Source organism: Mustela nivalis, assembly GCF_964662115.1.
Source record: "Mustela nivalis genome assembly, chromosome: 11".
Classification (NCBI taxonomy): Eukaryota; Metazoa; Chordata; class Mammalia; order Carnivora; family Mustelidae; genus Mustela; species Mustela nivalis.
This window is the reverse complement of record NC_139030.1, coordinates 80090361-80112633: the sequence shown is the minus strand read 5'-3', so window position 1 is coordinate 80112633 and position 22273 is coordinate 80090361. Positions and strand designations below refer to the sequence as shown.

Genomic DNA, 22273 nt, shown 5'->3' with positions numbered 1-22273 from the left:
TGCCACATCTCCTTAGACTCCGAAGCTCACAAAGGCCTGGACATCCTTGATCCACTCCAGTGGACTGGACGGGGTCCGGTGACCCTCAGCAGACAAGTGGTTTTTGTTTGAGACGTAAACATTAACCCCGCACTACTCTCTCCTTATTCTTCTCCTATTCCTTTGGTTTTTCCGTTTCCCTTCCTCTTTTTTAATCTATAAGCCGAACCCCATACCATGGATATTGGAACTCTCTTAGGCCTTATTCATCATGCAGATGGATTTTGCCCCAAAGAAGTCTGCTCCCAGATAACTTATGAGACAAGGCCTCATGCTAATCAAGCACATTTGTAACATCAGAAATAAAGAGTAATATCTAATGCAGGTCCTGTCTTATTTGCTTTGAATTCATGAAAAGGCAGAAAAGAAATGGCTCTATTCCTGAGGCACTCTGTAAGGAAACAGCTCATTCATGCCTCGTGTGTATGCTTGTGTGAGAGACAAAACATGAAGAGAAGCTGATGCGGAGGTGAAACAAGGGGCCGGTGGCATGCGTCTAACCTGAAAGTAACCTGAAAAAGAGAGAAGGAGAGAGAGAGGGGGGAAGAGGAGAGGAGGGAAAGGGGAAAGGGGGAGAAACGGAAAGAAGGAGCAAGGAAGGAAGGGAGGGATGGAGGAAAGGAGGGAGGAAGAAAAGAAAGAGAAGTGGAATGATATCACCATATGACATTTCCAGAGAACTCTTGTATCCTACCTTCCTTTGCTCCAACGAGAACAAGTGGAGAATAAGATCCTTAACTTGCAGGGTTCCTGGGTGGCTCAGTTGGTTGAGCGTCTGCCTTCGGGTTCAGGACATGATCTCAGGCCCTGGGATGGAGCCATGCAGGGGGCTCCCTGCTCAGTGGGGAACCTGCTCCTCCTTCTCCCTCTGCCCCTACCCCCTCTCATGCTCTCTCTCTCTCTCTCCTCTCAAATAAATAAAAATTTAAAAAGAGAAAAGATCCTTAACTTGCTACTCTCTGTCCCTTGACCATGAGTCACACAGTGGGCACTCTATAAATATTTGCTGAGCTTTGGAAATAGTCTTATTTAACTTCCTCATGTTAGAGACAAACTAAGATCCAAAGAGGTTCAAATACTAGAGCAAAAAATAGGCTGTTAGGTAAAAGCATATTCTGCAGTCAAATGCTCTACCCCTGAGCTATACCCCCAGGTAAAAGCATATTCTGAAAAGAGTCCCAGCTCTCCTGAATACTCTCGAGGTGCTAAGAAATCAACATTTAAATAGATATCTATGAGTTTTGCCTATAGCTTTACTTGATCTTCTTGATTAAGTTCATTTAAAATACCATTTTGGATTAACCTAGTTAATCAGAGACTTTTTATAAACAAGTGCTGGATTTCCGCCCCCTCTTCAAATTTATATGCATAATTTTTCCTAAGAAAACTAAGAGAAATTCCAGATTGGCCAACAATGATTCCCAGGCACCATTTCTTTATTCTAGCCATATTTATCTAGAGAATTGGTGAATTAAAATCAGCGAGAAATGCTATGCTTTATACATTCAATTCTGTAGTCATCAGTTATATTTCCCTTTAAAGGGTTAACATTTCTGCCTTGTTTTGCTTATGAAACCTTAATAGCTATGACTTTTTAACCACTCAAACCTGGCCATTAATAACTGTGATTGCAACAATCTAAGTTTTGCATTTGCTTTCATAGAATTTAATTATTCTTTCTACCCTTTGTGATGAAGGGATTATTCTTCTTAACTTTTAGTGTTTGCTTCAGCAACAGTTATGAACGTATGTTCAGAATTACATCTTTCAGGAAGAATGGAAATGATATTTTTCTTCCCATGCATTAATATTTTTAGTGCCTGAATGCCTCTGTTTCTTTTAAAGAAGACTGAAGCATTTCTCCATCTGCCTGTTAAAATGATTTGAGTCTTAATTAATGTTGATTGCACCTGTGCATGTATTCAACTACCCACACACCTCCCATCTACTAGTAGCAAAGCTTGTCTTTTCTTTGAAAATTAAAAGAGAGAACTATGATTTAAAAAAAAAAAATGGGCATAGAAAACAGACAACACTGAGAAGTATGATGTTCTGTGGCTGTCTTAGATCAGTGACTTTGTATCTCCTAATGATTGTTTGGCAGATGATGTAAAGCAGTTATGTTCCTTAAAATGCTGTTTCCTTATCAATTATAAGGCAGCCTAGCTGAAGAAGCAAAGCAAAAGAATCAAAATTCAACAACAAATTCTCACCCACCCACTCACTGATTGTGTATGTTCTAAGTTTTGGCAGCTCAATTTCTCCTTATATGTGAAGATGGGGAACAATCATAATGCAAATAAATAAATCATAGTGATTGGTTTAAAATTTGATGTGGTCAAGCATTTTTCTTCTCCACCTATGAAAAATTTTTCAAGGAATTTTAATAAATATAAAATAGATCAGCTGCAATTTTTTTTTCTTTCTCTTGGGTAAGGAAAGATAATTAAAAAGCTTTCAGCTAAAATATGGAAAATCAGGGAAATAGAGAACCCAGCCAATCTACAAAAAGAGTAATGAAAAATATATTAAGTGTTGCTAAAAATGTTCCATTAAGTGTAGAACAGTGGTTCTGACCCTGACTTTGCTATAGAAAGTCTTGGGAAGCTTTTAAAAAATTATCAATGTCAATTTTTTTTTTTTTTTAACCCATGTCAAGGCCCCAGCTTCAGCAATGTAATCTAATTATGACCCAGGCATGGATTTTTTTCTTTTTTTTTTTAAAGATTTTATTTATTTGACAGAGAGAAATCACAAGTAGACGGAGAGGCAGGCAGAGAGAGAGAGAGGGAAGCAGGCTCCCTGCTGAGCAGAGAGCCAGGCATGGATATTTTTTGAAGGCTCTCCATAAGTTTCTAATATGCGGTTAGGCCTGGGAATCTTTAATATACAGTGTATTCTGGTATTTATCAGTAGAATCCTAAACTTGAAGATCCTTGAGTCCAGATGCCTCATTTAAAGATAAGCAAATGAAGGTTCAGAAGGGGAAAACCATTTGCCCAAAGTCTCCCAGTTAATTAGGGGTTAAGTCTGAATTGACACCCAGGGTCTCATAACCCCAAATCACCTCTGATTACTCTGTTTACTCTGTGTTGGGGTTGGGACTTCCCAGGTCGTGGCATTCATAGGTATGTACCCTCTGTACTTGACTTCTGAATTTCTAAAGAGAATCCATGCACTGTGTTGTTAACACCAATTTTATATCTTCCAACAACATCTAAGCCATTTCCATAAAACTGTGGCAATAACCCATGCAACAGGAACATCAATTTTGATCCCAAATGCCTAATAGTAATTTCCTGTGCACATTAACTCAGTCTTGAGGATACATAAAAGTGTCCTACATTACCAAAGTCTTCCCAATCTATAAATGTCTAATAGCAAAATATTGTTTTGATCTTTCCAGTGATTCTCTTTCTCTGCTGTTGTTCAAAAGGTTATCCTGACTTTGCTGCTTAAGAAAATAGATTCACAGACCTGTACCCCTGGGGATAAAAATATATGTTTATAAAAAATAAAAAAAATTAAAGGCAAAAAAAAAAAAAAGAAAATAGATGAAGACAGAAATGTTGTAGAGGCATCAGTAGAATTCCACAATTTTTTTCTTGTCAAAGAAAAAGTTAATTTGTATTCCTTTCATTTGATAGATAATTGGTCTGCTTTCTCCCAGTGGTCTTAGTTAAGAAGGGATCTGCTCATAAAGCTAAATCCTCTTGAGTATCTTATAAAAAGGGCAATTCAAGTTATAGCCATGTATTTTTTTTATATTCTTTTCATAGTATTGTTACTTCTCCTTGCGTTTGGCATCATTTCTTCTGCATTTTGGCTGTGTAATTGCTCATTCTATGAACAACACCTAAGGATAACTTATAGGTAAAACTATCCCTCTTTTGTCCTATGGTAAGGTTTCATTAATTAGTCTGAAAACCTCCTTACACAGGCCAAAGTTGTAATCTTAAGAACATTGGACTTCAGGAGGTGGTACTTTGATCAAATACGATTTCTGTACAGTATTTAAGTCCACATAAGCCCTACTTCACTTTAAACTGAGGAAATAAGTATATGTTTTCAATTTTGGGCACCTTCTTTTAAATTTATCCCCCATAAAATTTCAGATCCAGAAAAACACCTTAAGGATGCTCTGGTCCAAAGCCCTTATTTGATACATGTGTACACAGAAGCACAGAAAGAAAATGTGCCCAATGTCACCTAGATGATGACAGGGTCAAGTTTCCCCAAAAACTATATACAGAGATCATTGTTCTATGACAGTCTCTATTCGGCATGGCTGTGACTGGAGCAATAGGAAGGAGGAAAATGTAAAAATCACATATGTTTGAGTCCCTGTGGCCTCCTTTCTTCCAGAAGATTCTTTTTTAGATTGTTAGCTTTATGTTAATTTTCTTCCTTGTGCCCTACTTAAGAATGACTCTACTGTCAGGTCTTCTCTAACTGTTGGCATATGATTTGGAATTTATCAAAAGACATAGATATCTTAAAACATCCTAAGTCAAAATGTGTGCCTGATTCAGGCTATAAAGATTTTGTAACCCTAAAACTCTCTTTACCAAGTTTTTAGAATTCTATTTGTCCCTCTAAGAGATTTTTATCAGTAGTTTCTCTATCATACTTGTGATGGTACTAGATGTAGAAGGAGCAAGATAAGCTTTAGAATGTCAGATCTTAAATGGGAAGGAAGAACTAAAAGCTCACCATTGGCATTATCAGGGATTGCTAGGAGCTGTGGGCATAAATATTTCATGTGGTAAATTATAAGGAGACATTTGCATTTTTATGCACTATTTTAAAGTAAAAAAGAATTGTTGAACAATAAGGACATTTTCCATAATTATGTTCCGTTTTTAATATGCAGAGAATTGACTCTGAGTTCAGAGTAGTTATTTAATGAGTTCTCCATATAACCTTGTCTGGTATTTTTCTCTGAATTTTGGCATCAGATTAAGACCAATGAGGTGGTTAAAAATGATTTTCTTGTCATTAAACATATGATGGATTTTTGAAGTTCAAAAAGTGGTCTTCATCTAGTAAATAGTCACAAGTTTCTCTACATTAAATGCAAATACTAAACATTGTTTATATAAGGAAACACTACAAAACATTTTCTATTACTGCATCTTTGTATCTATATCTGTACACCCCACTGAAAAGGACATTGAAGAAGTTGATGGCATCATAATGTTAAGATGGTGATACCTGAATTTCTGTGGGTTTCATGTGCCCAGAGATAAGATGGTATTGATAATGAGCCTCTGACCTGGGATAACTCCTCCCACATCTACCTCTTGGTCCTTCTTACATACTTCCTCTGGGAGAATATTCCTTTAACGCTAAGGACACCACATACTTTGCTCCTCAAAAATACAAACTCTAGATTGTCACTCAAAATCCTCCTTAATTTGTTTCTTCTTTTCTATGTTAATTTAGGTCTCCTTCTTTCCTAATACAAAGGCTTTCTTCCAGACAGACTGAATTTCTTATGGAGCCTGAACCATGGTTTCTCTGTACCATTCTTTGTAAAGTATTGAGTTTGCTTTTGCTTTTTTGTCAAGCTGGAAGTTTGTTGTTAGGCAGGATCAGCTTTTGGGAGGACAGACCCAAGGAAAGACCCATGTGGGTTCAACAATTATGAGCAGCCATTCTGGAGAACGGTATGGCAGTTCCTCAAAAATTTAAAAATAGAACTATTCTATGATCCAACGGTTACACTTCTAGGTATTTATCCAAAGGATACAAAAATACACATTAGAAGGAGTACATGTACCCCAATATTTATAGCAGGCTATATATGGCTCTTGTCAACAATAGCTAAACTACAGAAAGGCTCCAAATGCCTACCAACTGATGATTGGATGAAGAAGATACAGCACACACACACACACACACACACACACACACACACACACACACACAATGGAGTACTACTGAACCATCAAAAAGAATGAAATCTTGCCATTTACAATGATGTGACTAGAGCTAGATTGTGTTATGTTAAAATGAAATAAGTCGATCAGAGAAAGGCAAATACCATATAATTTCACTCATATGTGGAATTTAAGAAACAAAATGAATGAACATTCAGGAGGGGGTAAACAGAAAGAGAGGGAAACAAATCATGAGAGACTCTTCACTGTGGAGAACAAACTGTGGGTTGTTGGATGGAGGTGGGTGGGGGGTGAATTAGATGGGTGGTGAGGGTTAAGGAGGGCACTTGTGATGAGCACTGGGTGTTATAGTAAATGACGAACCATTGAAACCAGTATTGAACTGTCTGTCAACTCACTAGAATTTAATAGAAGTATATCATATTATATTAATATTATAACTAGAATTTAAATTATTAAAAAAAGCACCTGGGTTACTCAGTCAGTTGAGCATCCAACTCATGATGTCGGCACAGGTCAGATCAAACCCTGTGACGGAGGGGGGGGGGGTCCCTGCTCAGTGGGGAGTCTGCTTGAGACTATTTCTCTCCCTTTGCCCCTCTCCCTGCTCATGTGCATGTGCCCTCTCAAAATAAATACATAAATCCCTACAAAGGTAATAAAAAAATAAAATGCAGAAAAAAACACAAAACCCCAACTAGTTTCCCCTGGCTGCAAAATTCATCTAACCCACCCTCTCTTTCCTCATGCCATTCTTTGAATCACTACTTAATCAAGGTTTCCTTACCTGTCTACCAGGAAAAACCATCTACTATCCTTTCATTGTCTACCATCTCTTCTTATTGCTGCTATCAGAGCTCTAATACTGTATTAGTTCATGTAAGTTATGTTTTTTCTCCTCTTAGAGAAGGAACCCCATGCTGCTAGAAGTCATGGTGTTTTATTTCACTGCTTAGTCTCTCACTGTCAGGGTGCCTGACCAAAAAAAAAAAAAAAGTCTATACATATGGAGCAAGACATATGCATTTTACTATTGATTGAACATAATAAGAAAATTTTTTTCACTTGCCTTTTTTAATCAAAGCAATCCAAAAAAAGTATGTCAGAGTAAACTGCTAAAAGCAGTCTTTAAAAATGCATGTTCTTTATTTTCTGACTTGTTCCTGTTACTGATAAACATCACTTAATAGCTGTGCTTTGGATTACAGTGTGCTGTGGGAATTTAATCCTTTCTGAAAACTGCTATGGACCTCTGTATAACTTGCCTGTTGACGTGTCTTAGAAGCTGAGTTGTGCATAATCATTGCCATGTAGACTGACAACTTATTTCTCCCAAATCTCATTGTATTAATTTTCCTGTTTATACAATCTCCAACTTTTTAAAATTCTTTCTTTTAAGATTTTATATATTTATTTTAGAGAGCGAGCAGGATGAGGGGTAGAGGGAGAGGGAGAGAGAGTGTCTTAAGCAGACTCTGCACTGAACACAAAGCCGAACTCAGGGCTCCATCTCATGATCCAGAGATCGTGACCTGAAATCAGAGTGGGATGCTTAACTGACTTAGCCATCTATGCACCTGAAATCTTCAAATTTAAAAAAAAAAAAAAAAGATGGTTTTAAAAGTTTTTCTGATTACCTTTCAAAATGAGGTAAATAATCCTCCTTAAAAGAACCCCAAGGGAAGAGAAGGAAACTAAACAAAAGAGACACTGGTGTGGCTATTTGTTCAGAAAGCCCCAAGTTCAAATTCTGGTTCCTCCCAATACCCACCCTTGACTGACCTTGATGAACTTATTCGCAGCAGGAGCCTAAGTTTCCTGAACAGTGAACGTTATCACTAGACAAGCCTGGGAAGGCTATGCAAAGATTAGGAATATTATTTATAAAGAGTGTAGTGCAACTTCTGATGCAAAGGAGCCACAGAGTCCGTGGAAATTTTCATCACAGTGCTCCTGCTGCTGGGCATTGTTTAGAGCTGACCTTCTGCTTTTCCACGAGTAACTAGGAAACAGGGAATAACATTGAGGATATTACCTATATATTTTTTAAAACCAGGACTCCTATTTATTTCAAGTCTCCCCTTCAGGTAGCAGGAAAAAAAGTTGGATGTTACAATTGCCAATGATGCTGAACAATTCATTAATGTTGTTTAAGAGCTCACTTTCTTAATTTATTTTTGAGTTTGTTGTGATTTGACTGGCAGGAGAATTAAATTGAATTACAAAAAAAGTCACCTTGACAAATGTAAAACATTCTGAAATATAAAGTAGAGGTATAATTTGGAACAGAAATAGTAATACTATTGAATCTTCATGAAGGATTTTGCTTTTCGTACTAGCTTTGGGTTTATAGACATATACAATTTTAGACTCAGGAGGATACTTAGAAATAACTTATTTTAATCTACAGTTTTATTTGAGGAAACTAAGTCTCAAGAAAGATGTTTTATTGAACTTACTGAGCGTGGACTCAAGATCATCTTAACCCCTCTCCAGAATGGTTCTGCAAAATATTTTAATTTATTGTAAATATTTCCTCAATACATCTAATTTATATCAAAATTATTTTTATTTTAAAGAAATAGTCACTACTTTATTTGTGAATATTTTTTAAAGATCTAATTTTAAAAATTGCTTCTTAGAGATTTTGTTCTTTGCTACTATTTTGAATGAAAAACAATTTGGAAAAAATGGGGGTGGTATTATCTTCATTCACATGAGTATAAATAAAATATATAAGCTGTTTGAACAATTATTTTAGAGATTCTTCCACTTGTACATTCAGCATACATTTATTGAAGCCATAGTATTTAAAATACTTATTAAATATTCACTAAAAATGTATTTATCAATTTTATAAAGTATTTTTATTAGAACTAGAGTTAAGAAAGAAGCGTTCCCTGCCAAATTCTTACACTGGTATTTGGCAGTTTGACTAATCTCTCTGCCCCTCATTTTTTCTGTCAGTATGCCAACAAAAATATTGTCCTCAGTAGGAAGTCAATGAATTTATATTTAAACTATATTTTATAGGAAGGAAAATGAAAACTATTATCAGTTAAAATCTACATTAGTTCAATTGTTATAACAAATAACTACAAAACCTCAGTGGCTTTATACAATACAACCTATCTCTTGTTCATGTCATAAGACACAACAAATGTCCCAGGCCTGGGATAATCCATTAGTGGGTCCAGTGGAAATTGGGAAGTTCTCCCCATAGTTATTAGGATGTTTCCCTGTGGTCCATCCTCATTTTGATGGCCAGACCTCAGTTATGTGGCTCCCCTCACTGCAAGGAATGCTGGAAAGTATAGTTTAAGTGCATGCCCAGAGAAAGCAAACATATTTGGTCAGCATCTGCCTGGACTCTGCCCACAGATCCTCTTGGCTTCTGCATTACGAGAACAAACAAAACTATACATTGCATTCTCTGAGTAAAGTGCCTCTCATTACCCTGCAGTACTAGAATTTCTTAAAGAAAGTGTCAATATTTGAGCTATGCTTGATGACTTCAGTGAAGGTGCTTTAAGTAGAGTTAATTTGGCAGTATCTCTACAATCCTCATCCACCTTGATAAAAAAAAAAGTGAATAATTAAATCATCTAGATGTTTATTTGAGAGTTTTTAAAGACCAAAGATGATGTTTGAAATTCTGTTTATCACCATACCCTATGATAAGTGTTATTCCCTGCAACCATAATAAAATGAACTGTTGAATATAAGTCAGTATGTGAGTTCTGAAGTCTTATTGTGAGAGATACATGCTGGGCAGTGGCCAGGAAACCTGTGGGTTTATCAGGTCTTTGTTAATTGCCATCTGTGTGACCTTGAGCAAGATGCACAAAGGTTCTGAGCTCTTTTTCACCTGTAAAATCATTTAGGATTATTTGGGTATTCTATTCTACTCTAGTGTACCTCATCTATTTTATTATTTTGTTAAGTAATACACCTTATCTATCTTATTAAAATGGAGGTTTTACTCTATGTAACTTCTTCACAAAAACATGGACTTTCTTTCCAATTTTATTTAAAACCATGTATTCTCCAGTTGCCTGAGCTATGGTTCTTTTTCTATTTATATTTGAAGAGGTGACATCCCTTAGATGTTGGAATTGACAGAACTGACCCAAATGACAGAGTTCACATGAGAGAAGAGCAATAATAAAAAATAAAAAAATTGGTCCTGCTCCCTCATGCCCTTGTGTTATGGAAACATGGGAGCCTGTGCCCTCTTTTCCCTAGAGACTTGGGAGATGGAATAACAGAAGTGTAAGGAAAGGACCCTGGTGCTCATTTGGACTCATAGGAAAACCACATCAGGCTGTTTGGCTCTGACCAGCTCCAGAGACCATAGTTTTAAAAGACTCCATGATGTGCAATTAGCATCCAGGCCAGTGTCCCCGGAAGGGTGAGAGCTCTAGATTTGTACTGGAAAGAAGATGTGAGCAGCAGCAGACAGACTGCCTCATTCTGGATTCTGAAGGGTGTCTGCTTAAAACAGAAATAGACTAGTTCTGAGTTACTCCAGAAACAGGACTACCAACAACCAACTAATGGTGGTGCTTGGAGGGAGGCCGACTCGGGCTATGTATGAGAGCTTTCTAGCAATTAAACATGTTCAAAAGAGAGCCAAACTTTCCCCATGAGGTGAGATGTCCCCTCCCCAGAGCTCTCCTCCCAAAGGCATGGGACCAGCTCAGTAATGACATACACACACCTTGCTTTTCATGAGCTGTTACAACTGTGATTTCTAAGGTCTCTCAGTTTTAAATTTGATGATTGAATCTAATACCCATCTGATAATGCAATTTAGTTCAGTGCCTCCTTCAGCACTTCAAATGTGCTGTCTTTTCTGCCTAATTAATCTCCCTTGATCACCTTTCATTATTTCCATTGTTCAGCAGTTGGAATAGAATGGAGGCACTTTGATCCTGCTGATTACGCTGATATGAGGGGACAATTCTGAAGCATTCTTTTTGTCCACAGGAAGCTCAAACGCTCATCGTGTACATGGGCTTTGGTCCCTTTGTCACCAGGCACTGAGTCCATATTCTTAACCAAGGAATCCCTGTGTGAGAGGGTGAAATTTTGGGAATAACTACAGTCAGGAACCACAGAGATAAAAGCCTCTTGTGTAAATCATCTGAACCATATGGAAGTTCATTAAAAATAATTAAATGACACGGCAAGTTAATTCTTATATATTGCAAAAAAAGGAAGAAGGGAAGGGAGGAAGGGAGGGAGGAAGGGGAGAGAAAGGAAAGGAAGGGACAGGAAGACGGAAAGATCCTGTGTTCCTCCAGGAGCGACTGGTCGTATTTGCAAAAAAATACTCGTTTTCCCAGGCAAATAACTTGTTTTTTTGATTGGTCACCAAGTCAATTAGAAACATATGTGGGTTCACAAAAACAATTTTAGCTCACTCATATTTGTCATTGAGGGTTACTGGTTCATGGCATGGTCCATGTACTGGGTAAGGGTGGAGAGGTGGGAGGAAGAGGTTGTACGTCACAGCTTAGGATGGGGTTAGATTCAGTAATGAAGGCTAATTAGCTGACTGACCTGGGTGAAGCATGCCTTCATTCATTCATCTTGTCTATTCTCACTGAGAACTTTGTTAGATACTGAGGACCAACATGAAAGATACAGTCTCTAGTCTTAAGAAGCTGTTACACTTTGGTGGGCGTACTAGACATATAAATCAACAATTACATGACCTTCCTAGCCAGAAAGGAAGCAAGTCTGGAAAGAGGATAATGCTGTCAGTTTTATGTGTGTGGTCCACCAGATGGCCATATGCACAGGTCCATCAGTATAATAGTGTTTTTTTCTTTGTCTCTATAGCTTCACAGGGATTTTCCAGTTTTGGAGACATACAAGAATCCTCTCTATCACTTCTCTTTTTTTCAAAGATTTTATTTATTTGTTTGAGAGAGAGAGAGGGAGAGAGCAGGAGAGGAGCAGAAGGAGAGAGATAAGCAAACTCAATGCTGAACATGGAACCCAAAGTGGTCTCAACCCTATGACCCTGAGATCATGATCTGAGCAAAAATCAAGAGTCAGACACTTAAATAACTGGGTCACTGGACTAAGCCACTGAGCCACGTCCCTCCTCTATACACTTCTGTTGAAAGAGTAAATGTTGATGAGGAAGAATGAGTCAAAGAAACTGAGAAAAGTCAGCATCTGGTGGGGGACAGATCTGGTGGTAAAAGCCAAACCCTTCTAGGTGGCTCAGGGCCCCCATGAAGGCATGCAGAACAATAGGAGGAATACGGTAGAAGCCAAGGAGACAAAGTATAAATCCAGATACAGCATAAAGAAGGGGATTTTTGAGAAGGAACTTCACAATTAGCTGCACGAAGTGTGATAGAATAGGAAACCTGAAGAAAAATATTTTGGTCATGAAAAGGTTGCTCCTAGTCTGTTATCCTTACTTGTCCTTCTTTAACTTGAACACCGTAAGAAATTTAAGACCATAATATGCAAAGCACACAGTTTGAAAGATGAATGGAATGGAATCTACATACGTTTCTCCCAGCAACATTTCAGTTCAAGATCAGATTTCAGTGGGAGCGTCAGACTTAAATTTTTTTTAATTTTGAAAAAGGTTATTTATTTATTTGTTTGTTTTTTGAGAGACAGCTCGCAGGAGCATGAGTGGGGGGAAGGACAGAGCATCAGGTTTTAGATCAATAGATGGCATTCAGTCACTGGAGAACAAAGGACCACCACCTTCCACGTAGCTGGCCTTGTGCTACATGATCAGGCTAAGAAATTTAGATCTGAAAGAATTAAGATCCCACCTAGAAATTTACCGCAGTGCCTAAGATTGACCTTGTTCAGGAAAGTTTATAGTACCAACATCAATTTTGTTCTTCAGGCTTTAAGAAAACTTTGAAATATATGGAATGGGATAAATTCCTCCTGATCCTCTGAGCAGATTTCTTTGAGGTTTCGATCTGTCTTCTTGTATATATTTCTTAGCCTGATTGTCTGCTCTCCATTTGTTTATTTGCAACAGCTATTTTGAAGATTTTCGTAGGATTTTACTTAGAAAATGCATTTTATAGGAAGCTTCTCATGAATCTATGTAGGAAACTAGATTTATTCCCAAATAAAATTCTCAATAGTACATTTACGATTTTCTTCCAGATTTTTCAACTTTGTCCTCAGTCTGGGAGGTAGATATTAAGGTATATCCACACACAAGTCCAAGTAGCACGATTTCTTCCATCCTTTTGTTCAAGTTTCTCTAAATAAATCTGCCAAAATTCACTGAAGTCTAACCTCTGGAGCCTGAAAACAAAGAAGGAAAAAAGACTCCTTTTTGTTTCCAAAGCTGAATTGGGCTTTTATTTAGTTGAGGTTGGAGACCTCAGTGACACTTCCCCAGTCTGTGTATGCGAGTAATTTGAATAAGAACAAAGAAACTGATGCTGGTGGAGGTGCTCTGACACACATCCTCAACCTTTCATATTTAAAATGCTACCCAAAGCCGCAGGAAGGAGATTGGATCCAATGTTATGTATAAGCATTTTTTAGTTTGGTTAGTTTCAGTCCCAGTGGGAGAGGACTGGTGGTGTGCACGTCTGTGTTTGTCTGTGTGAGAGAGAGAGAGTAAATGCTTAATATTGGTAGTGGAAAAAAATACAGAAGTTGATAATAAAAGCAAGCATCTCAATGTTTTGTTCGAAATCTGGAAGAGAAGGTAAAGTGAAACAGATGGGTCATTAGGCTTTGAGGCTGTGACATTTGGAAGCCACAGTTACATTTTCCTTGAAACTGTGAATAAACAGCTTGGAAATAGTCTATGATGTTCTTTTCTGATACTGGTTTTATTCCATTTGACTCAGGGCGCTGAAAAGCAAGTGTTAGTTAAATTGTCTTGTTGTAATTATTATGCAGGAATGTATCACTTTTTAAATATTTTTACTTCCTATATTCCATCTTAGTGTAACTGGGATTCAGGCTTATATGAGGCCCACTTAAAGGCCAGGAGTCTTTCTGAGGTTATTATAAGACCACCCTCTTGGTTTAAGTTTTCTCTCATAAAATAATATTCATGACATGTTTACACAACGGTATAGCTTCCTGGAGCTGGAAGGAACCATAGCAATGTGTGCAGAAATGAAGAGCAAACAAATGCGAACAGGCAAAGGCTATTTATGCAGAGCTTGCTATAATAAGGCAGTGAGCCACCATCACTTAGAACTGCAGAGATTTGAAGGCAGGGAGAAAAGTAAGAAATTCTTGGTGGGAAACGGGCTAGACTTCAGATGGGACCCAAACGGAGGCTGTTGGCATGGGAAGCTACAAGCAGGGCCAACCCAGGGGTCATCGTATGTGACTGGATGCGAATGCAGATTTGATTCTCTCTGGGGGTCCCATATTGGAAGCAGGAGCAAAAATTAGGGAAGCTATCAGTGATTACGTAAATCCTGGCTGTTTTGGGCCAACTGTCACACGGATTATTGTTTGGCTGTCTGGATTGTTTGTTAGAGATAGTAAGTAGTTTGACTTCCTAGAAGTCTGACTCAAGGAAAGTAGACTGGATTTCTGGACTCATTACCCATATAGATAATGGGTTGGAGTTCTATTTTTATATGTGGCCTGGCAATTTTCCATTTGCATTTTCAATTTCTCAGCGATTATCTAGTCCAGATGTCGAAAGATTAAATAAATTCATAAAGAACAAATGGCTAGAGTTTATTTAAATTAATAGTATCTTTTACATGTGTAGCACTACCTAGTTTTAAAAATATATTAAATTGGGGCACCTGGGTGGTTCAGTCATTAAGCATCTGCCTTTGGCTCAGGTCATGATCCCAGGGTCCTGGGATCAAGCCCTGTGTCAGGTTCCCTGCTCAGTGAGGGGTCTGCTTCTCCCTCTCCCTCTCTCCCTGCTTGCATTCCCTCTCTTGTTGTTTCTCTCTCTCTGTCAACAAATAAATAAAATCTTAAAAAAAATTTTTTTTTAAATGTAGAATATCATTAGATCCTTCCAGTTAAATTGGAGAGCTTAGATGGGGCTGGTTTTATCTCTATTTTGTAATTAAGAAAAATGAAGCTTTGAGAGGAGAACCCAGTGCTCAGTGATGTGGGTTACTGGCCCATGACCATGCCAGAGTTGCAAACCTGGGCCACTCAGATTACCTCACCTAGGGTTTCTGACTATATTACAAACCATGTCTGCCTCTGCACCATAGATTCAGGTAATGGGGAACCAAAGTGGGACATTTGTGTTCTCACGCTGCTACAAGTCATTGAGTGTTTGAACTAAAACATAAAGAAAGCAAAATACACATTCTTTGAACCATTTCTGTGATTTTTTTTTTCCACTGCAGTCTTTCCCAAAGAATTCTCATTTGAATGAAACTTTCAACCTGGTGTATTTTAAAACTTGTGATTGTTAGATAATCAGATTTTTGAAAATACTATTAGCTTTGTGTCACTTTAATACATTTACAACACTCGCTTCATTCTCTTGTTTCATTAGGAACATTGTACTTCCCACACACATTGGAAAGATGACTGAGGTGTTGAGAAAACTACTAAATAAATAAATTAATTAAATACCTATTGAGCAGTATGCAAGGTGCTAAAGACACCATGAAACAAAACAAATCTTAGCCCTTGCTTCCAAGAACCCAGGACCTTTTGGGAAGAGCAGATACATGGAATGCAGAGATGAAATCCTAGCATGGGGTGGGGATATGGGTGGAGGATACTTAAACTGAGTGATCATGACTGAGAAGCCTTCCAGGAGGAACAAAGACAAGATACAAAGATCTTCAAAGCAGATGAGTTAGAAGACAGTAGCACAAAAACAGCCTTGTTTGAGTTAGAAGTGGAGTGGGGAGGAAGAAGGTCCAGCAGGTTTGGTAGTGTTCCTTGAGCACAGTGTTCATGTGGAAAATGATGCAGTTGGAGAGGAAAGGAAGAATGACAGTGGGAATCTTGTGGGTCATAATAAGGAGATTAGACGTAATTCTGTGGGTAAAAGGAGGCTTCTGGAAGGATTTTAGTCAAGGCTACATTATAAACAGGTTTGCATTTTTTGTTTGTTTTTGTTTTTAAACACTTCTCTATGTGCATTAGAGAGTGGCTATCACATCCATTCCCTGAGATAACACTGTTTAGAACACAGCAAGCGGTGATCACTCATAAACCATCTTTACTACATGTGTTTTTAAGCACTTCTGTATATGTGTAACAAAATGGTTATTGCAATCATTCGCTGAAAAATACACTTGGTTAGATTTGCATTTTAAACAGATCATTTTGACAGTATATGGAGCTCATACTTCAGAGAAACAGGATAGAGAATAGGAGACAAGCTTCAATAATTCAAGGGCAATGATTAGAATTAGAGCCACACTAATTGAGGTAGATGTGATACAAAGTACAACAGAAGGGAAAGCGAGATATTCACAAATAAAATCTGTAGATTCTGCTGACTGATAGAGTTGGGAAGTAACAGTTAAAGAAAAGGAAAGACAAGCATCTAGCTTGGGTGATAGGCTAGACAGGAGAGGAGGAACTGCTGGTTTAGGGAGAAGTGGTATCAGTCCAAGATCTGAAATGTTTAAATTTGTGTTATCCATGGGACATCCAGATGGACTCACCTAGCAGGCCATTGGATAAATGAGTTAAAGCTAAGGATCATGATTCAGGATTGTGATAAACTATTTAGAAATCACTAACAATCCGGGAAGATAAAAATCACAGGAAGAGTGTATATAGAATGAGAAAAATGGTGGCTAAGATCCCATCTTGGGGATGGCACGTAAAGGATGCATGGAGGAAGGAACATAGGAATAGCAAGGAAGTACTGTTGGATGTAGAACACAACCCTGGAAGATGGGCCATTATTGAAGCCAAGAGAATTGAAGTTATAAATGAGAGTAATCAAAGAGTTGTCAAATGTCTTAAAAAATGTTTTTTAAATTTGCCAATTAGAAGGCAGTAGGTGAGCTTAGCAAAAGCAGTTTTAGCAGAGTGGTGGGCTGAATTCATGAATTCAGAGTGCGTGGCAGGATGAATGGAAGATGAGACAGTAAAGACAGTGAGTCTAACATGCTCTTTAAGAAGTTTCCTTGGAGTTGAGCACCAGAGTTACTAGAAGACTGAAGACTCATTGAGGTTCTCTTCTTCCAATGAGATAGCTATTTCCCAATGATATTAACTTGCACACCTGTTATATTTAAATGTTGTAATCTCCAACACACTCCCAATTGACAGAAACATATATATATATGCAAATTTTTATTTATTTGACAGGGGAAGAGACAGCAAGAGAGGGAACACAGGCAGAGGGAATGGTAGAAGCATGCTTCCTTTCCACTGAACAGGGATCCCATTGCAGGGCTTGATCTCAAGACCTTGGGACCGTGACCTGAGCCAAAGGCAGATGCTCAACAACTGAGCACCCGGGTGCCCCCCCCCCCACCAAATATATTGAAAACATTTGAGAAAAACGCTCTTTAATGTTTTAAAGGAATCTTGGAAGGATTCAACTTTGGTTTAACAGAATGTAATTCTGGTTAATACACAGAATCGACAGAGGAACTGAAAGTCCGAAGCCACAGCACGGAGCCATTACCAAAGTTGGACAGCAAAGAGAGAGCTCATCACGGGGCATCTTCCAGAGAGCCTGTCAAAGCTCAGGAATGGGATGGAACACCAGGACCACCTGTGGTTACCAGTAGACTGGGAAGATGTTCTGTGAGCCCCACTTTGTTAGCAGGAAACCACAGCTCAGGTAAGAGAGATAATGGTCTTTCATTGCCATTATCACTTAGAGGACCATAACCACAGATATGGCTGTCCTTACTCACAGAGACAGCATATAAGCAGCCCTTCACACCAAGGGATGAGACAATGTGTTATACCACTCCAGGGAGCATTATCCACATGGACGGTAGAGAAGTGAACAGTGCTTCTTGGAGTTATACGGTGAAGCAGCAATAACAGCTCAGAACATCTTGTACTAAATTTCGTCTAAAGCATCTAGAGGCCTCACTGAAAGCACTTTTAATTTATAAAGTTTAAGTGATTTAGAATTTATGCTTCCTGTGCTTCAGAGATGATTTTAGGCACCTGGGACAAAATGAACAGGAAATGGAAGTGAGGATATATAGGTAACAAAAACTGAAGGCAGGAGAGAGAGTAGATATCATGAAGCATGTAGACAGATGATCTGAATGCTGTAGTGGGACCGTGGGCACGCTGCTGAGTTTCCAGCTCTACTTTAGAAGAGTTAGAACGTTTTAATCAAATACACCTTTAGATTTTACCAGTTGAAATTAAAATCTGCAATGCAGTTTTGCATTGCTAATAGATAAATATCTATATAAGCCTCAGATGTTTAAAAGCAGCGTATGTTTGCTTTGAAGTGATTAGTCTACATAATGGCATCACAGAGAGCTGTCAATTGAAGGAAAAACAAAAAACAAAAAACAAATAATCAAGTGACCTCCTATAGTTTTCAGGTTTCTATCCCTTAAGAATGTTAGGGTTCTGAAGGAAAAACCAATCCTTTAATGTTCTTTTCAACTCTGATACTCATCTTGGAAAGCAATTTACATGCATTTAGCCTGTGGACTCTCTGGCAGTTATGCACAAGTTAAAATTGGAACAGGATGAATGATCTCGTATTTGGGAAGGGATGTTTCTAGAATAGGACCTGGGCAGAGACAGAGCAGTATCTTTCCCAGACTTAAAATGTAACTTATTTCGTGATAGAGCCATAAAAATCTTGGAGAAGAGACAAGTGAATTTAGCAGAAAGTAAAAATTTATTTGTGTTAGTAAAGTATAAATAGCTATAGGTATATGAGAAGATATGTGCATTTCCTCAAAAAGGAAAAGAAACATAGGAACAGATTATATTTTGTAGAAAAAAGCATTTCTCCCTAAGAAGGTTGACCTCATGATTCAGTTAGGACTAGAATTAACCTTGGCTTATTAGTAGTATTTTTAAAATTATTTAAATTTGTACCAGTTTGATTAAAAATATGAATAATATGTACTCCTATTAGGACTAGAGATATAAAACCAAAAAGCATTACCTGAATTTCTATTAGATAATCGCCTCTGTTCTAGTGTCTGAGATCACAGTGTTGAATAAGACATCCTTGCAGGGGTGCCTGGGTGGCTCAGTGGGTTAGGCCACTGCCTTCGGCTCTGGTCATGATCTCAGGGCCCTGGGATCGAGTCCCGCATCGGGCTCTCTGCTCAGCAGGGAGCCTGCTTCCTCCTTCTCTCTGCCTGCCTCTCTGCCTACTTGTGATCTCTCTCTGTCAAATAAATAAATAAAACCTTTAAAAAAAAAAAAAAGACATCCTTGCATTCAGGTGTTCGAAGTCAAATGAAACACAAATATAAAAAAAGGGGAGATCACTTAATGTTTCCTGGGAGTATATGATTGTGGCAAGAACAATCAAGGGGTTTGGGTGGGTAAAGTAGTAACTGCTTGAGGATATAACATTTGAGCTAAAGCTTGAAACCTCGGGAGCGTCTCCCCAGGAGGATGATGGAGAAGAGGTCTGCCTTCTGGAGGGCCACCTAAAATTCTATGAAATGGAGCATAATTGTTTGTTTGGAGTAGAAGGTGGGGGAACACTGACTGAAGAAATTGCAGAGTAGCTTGGTACCAGAAAGCAAGAATGCTGAAATGCTTTCAGCAACAAAATGTCAATTAGCAGTGGCTTAAGTAATAACAGTTTCTGTTAACTCCCCTAGCACTTGATCTGGAGGGAGGAAGCTCTAGGTATTTCCCAACTGTTGAATGATGTCCTTGAGGACAAAGGGAATTTCTGGGTTTTTGCTTTTTGTTTTTGTTTTGAAGATTTTATTTATTTATTTGACAGACAGAGATCACACGTAGGCGGAGAGGCAGGCAGAGAGAGAGAGAGGGGGAAGCAGGCTCTCCGCTGAGCAGAGAGCCCGATGCGGGACTCGATCCCAGGACCTTGGGATCATGACCCAAGCCGAAGGCAGAGTCTCTAACCCACCGAGCCACCCAGGTGCCCCTGTTTGTTTGTTTTGTTTGTTTTTTAATTTTGCCCTTCTTCTACCTTTGATGATTTTTTTTTTCTTATGATCATGAGCTGACATTTCTGAGCAGCATCACTCCTCGGCCAAGAGTTTCTTCCATCTCACCAGTCTAAACGAGGAGACATGTCCTTCAGACCCATCACTCAGGGAAGAGGAATGGGATTTCCATGAGTTTTTAGAGGACTTCTTTCTCTTATATCAAAGGGCTTCTGCTTCTACTGGGAAATGAAAGCAACAGTCTGTATTCTCAGGGAGAAAGGGAAGATGGCTTTACATGAGCAATGGACAGTATCTGCCACATCATGGTTAGGTTTCAAACATTATGAGATGAATGTTTTATAGCCACTTAAAAATTTTTAAGATAGGTATAATACAGTTCAGTTTTTATCAAGAACAATTCTCTATCGCTCCAAGGTTCAAGAAGGGGTCTCTGGGAGGCCATTAACTAAAACAAAAGTCGTCGAGATGAACTGTGTACCATGGGTTGGGTGGGAAAGTCAGGACTCAATTTTTGACTATGTTAGGTTGGCAGTGCTCTTGGACATCTAATTAAGAATCTAGTAGACACTTGGAATTAGAAGAGTGTAGGTAAAGAGATTTAGCAGTATTACTGACTGAGGCTAGAGACCTTTGGGGGTGGTTAGAACCCTAAGACTGGCTGACTCTTAAGTAGAAGAGCAGGAAACTGAGATGAGAAGAAAACGGAGATTAGATCCTGGGGAGCCCAAACATTTTAAGGTGTGGGCAAAAGAAGAAGAACATGTGAAATAAACAAAAATTAAACAATTAGATGGTCCCCAATTCAACTTTTACTAAACATGTGTAAAGGTGCATACAAATGGGCAAATTGTAATGTTTTTTGACACTGATGTGACTCTTCCAAGAAATTTAGAGTGTAAACAGAATTAATAACATACTTTCACTTTCTTCCACTGCAAACTCCCGCAGCATCTCTTTCGCTTTATGACATCTAAAATCTGCTTTCCTGGGTCTTTCAGCTGTGTTTGTAGGGCAGTAAATTGTCTACTGACCAGAAGAAACAACATAAATATTTTCATTCCCTCACACTCCATCTTAGATGATGAAAGATGTAGAAAAAGGTGGAAAAACAAGAGATTTCTGGTACATTTTTTATAAAGACATTTTTGTGTCTCTATTATGTTAAAAGAAACTTGAAATACAGGGGAAATGTGGAATCCCATATATAACAAAGTCAGGGTTTCTTATGTGCCAGAGAAACTATAAGATGAACACTTAAGGGGCATCTGGGTGGCTTAGTCCATTAAGTGTCTGACTCTTGATTTCGGCTCAGATCATGATCTTGGGGTTGTGGGATTGAACCCCACATTGGGCTCTGTGCTGGGCATGGAGCCTGCTTAAGATTCTCTCTCCTTCTTCCGCTGCCCCTTCCTCCCTCCCCAGTTCATGCTCTTTCTCTCTCTCTTACACACACACACACACACACACACACACACACTCAAAAGAGCATTATAATTAAACTTTTAGAAGTCAATCATTCCCAAATATGTCACTGCAATTTTACCTACTGAATCTACTGTTGTACCTCTTTTGAGGGAAAGAAGAAAAGGAAAAAGAAGTTTGTTATGTTAGTAGCTTTAATGTTTCTAAAAAGAAAGCACCTAAAATATGCCAATTCTATACTAGAAAATGTCATAACTTCACTAGCAAAAAATATATAAAATGAGAAAGTCTGAAGTTTACTCACCTTTGGTCTTTTTACCAAAAGATGCCCTAGCTAAAGGATACTCATTAGTGAGATGGTCTTTGTCCAGAATAGGCAAGTAACTAGCAAAGGGCGCATTTTGGACTTGCTGCTTTGGAATGGAAGTCAGTATTTACTCTTTTCCTTTTCTTCACACTTCCTGTTCATTATTGTCCCCTACCAGAAACACTAGAACTGCAACCAATAATCCTCCTTCCTAAATAACAGAGGTACTCAGGTCCACACCTAACACTACAGAGGAAAGAAGGTTTCACCTGTTATACCTATCCATACCCCGTATCTATCAATACCCTGGTCTGCCAACCTTCTGCTTCTGGTTTCTCCCTCTCTCTGTTACACAAGCACACACACACACACACACACAGAAACACACACACTCACAAACTGCTACCAGTCACAGGCTATTGCTTTACCAAAAGTAGTTTAGCCACTTGGAATGGCTGCTCTTAACAGCTCTTTTGAGGAATGAAGGAATTGCTGAAGTAAAGCGAAGGAATGTGTCAGGAGATCTCAGTTCTAATTAA

At 38.4% G+C, this 22273-nt stretch overlaps 1 protein-coding gene across 6 annotated transcripts in view; it reads left to right on the top strand.

The window, feature by feature from the left end:
• The window catches only part of NYAP2 (neuronal tyrosine-phosphorylated phosphoinositide-3-kinase adaptor 2), a 257780-nt gene that overhangs the window by 169994 nt on the left and 65513 nt on the right, over positions 1 to 22273 (top strand). For all 6 annotated transcript variants that reach the window (XM_082689984.1, XM_082689981.1, XM_082689982.1 and 3 more), the window contains one exon: positions 17503 to 17709. In XM_082689984.1, coding sequence (XP_082546110.1) covers positions 17503 to 17709 — 207 coding nt within the window. The remainder of the gene's footprint in view (positions 1 to 17502; positions 17710 to 22273) is intronic.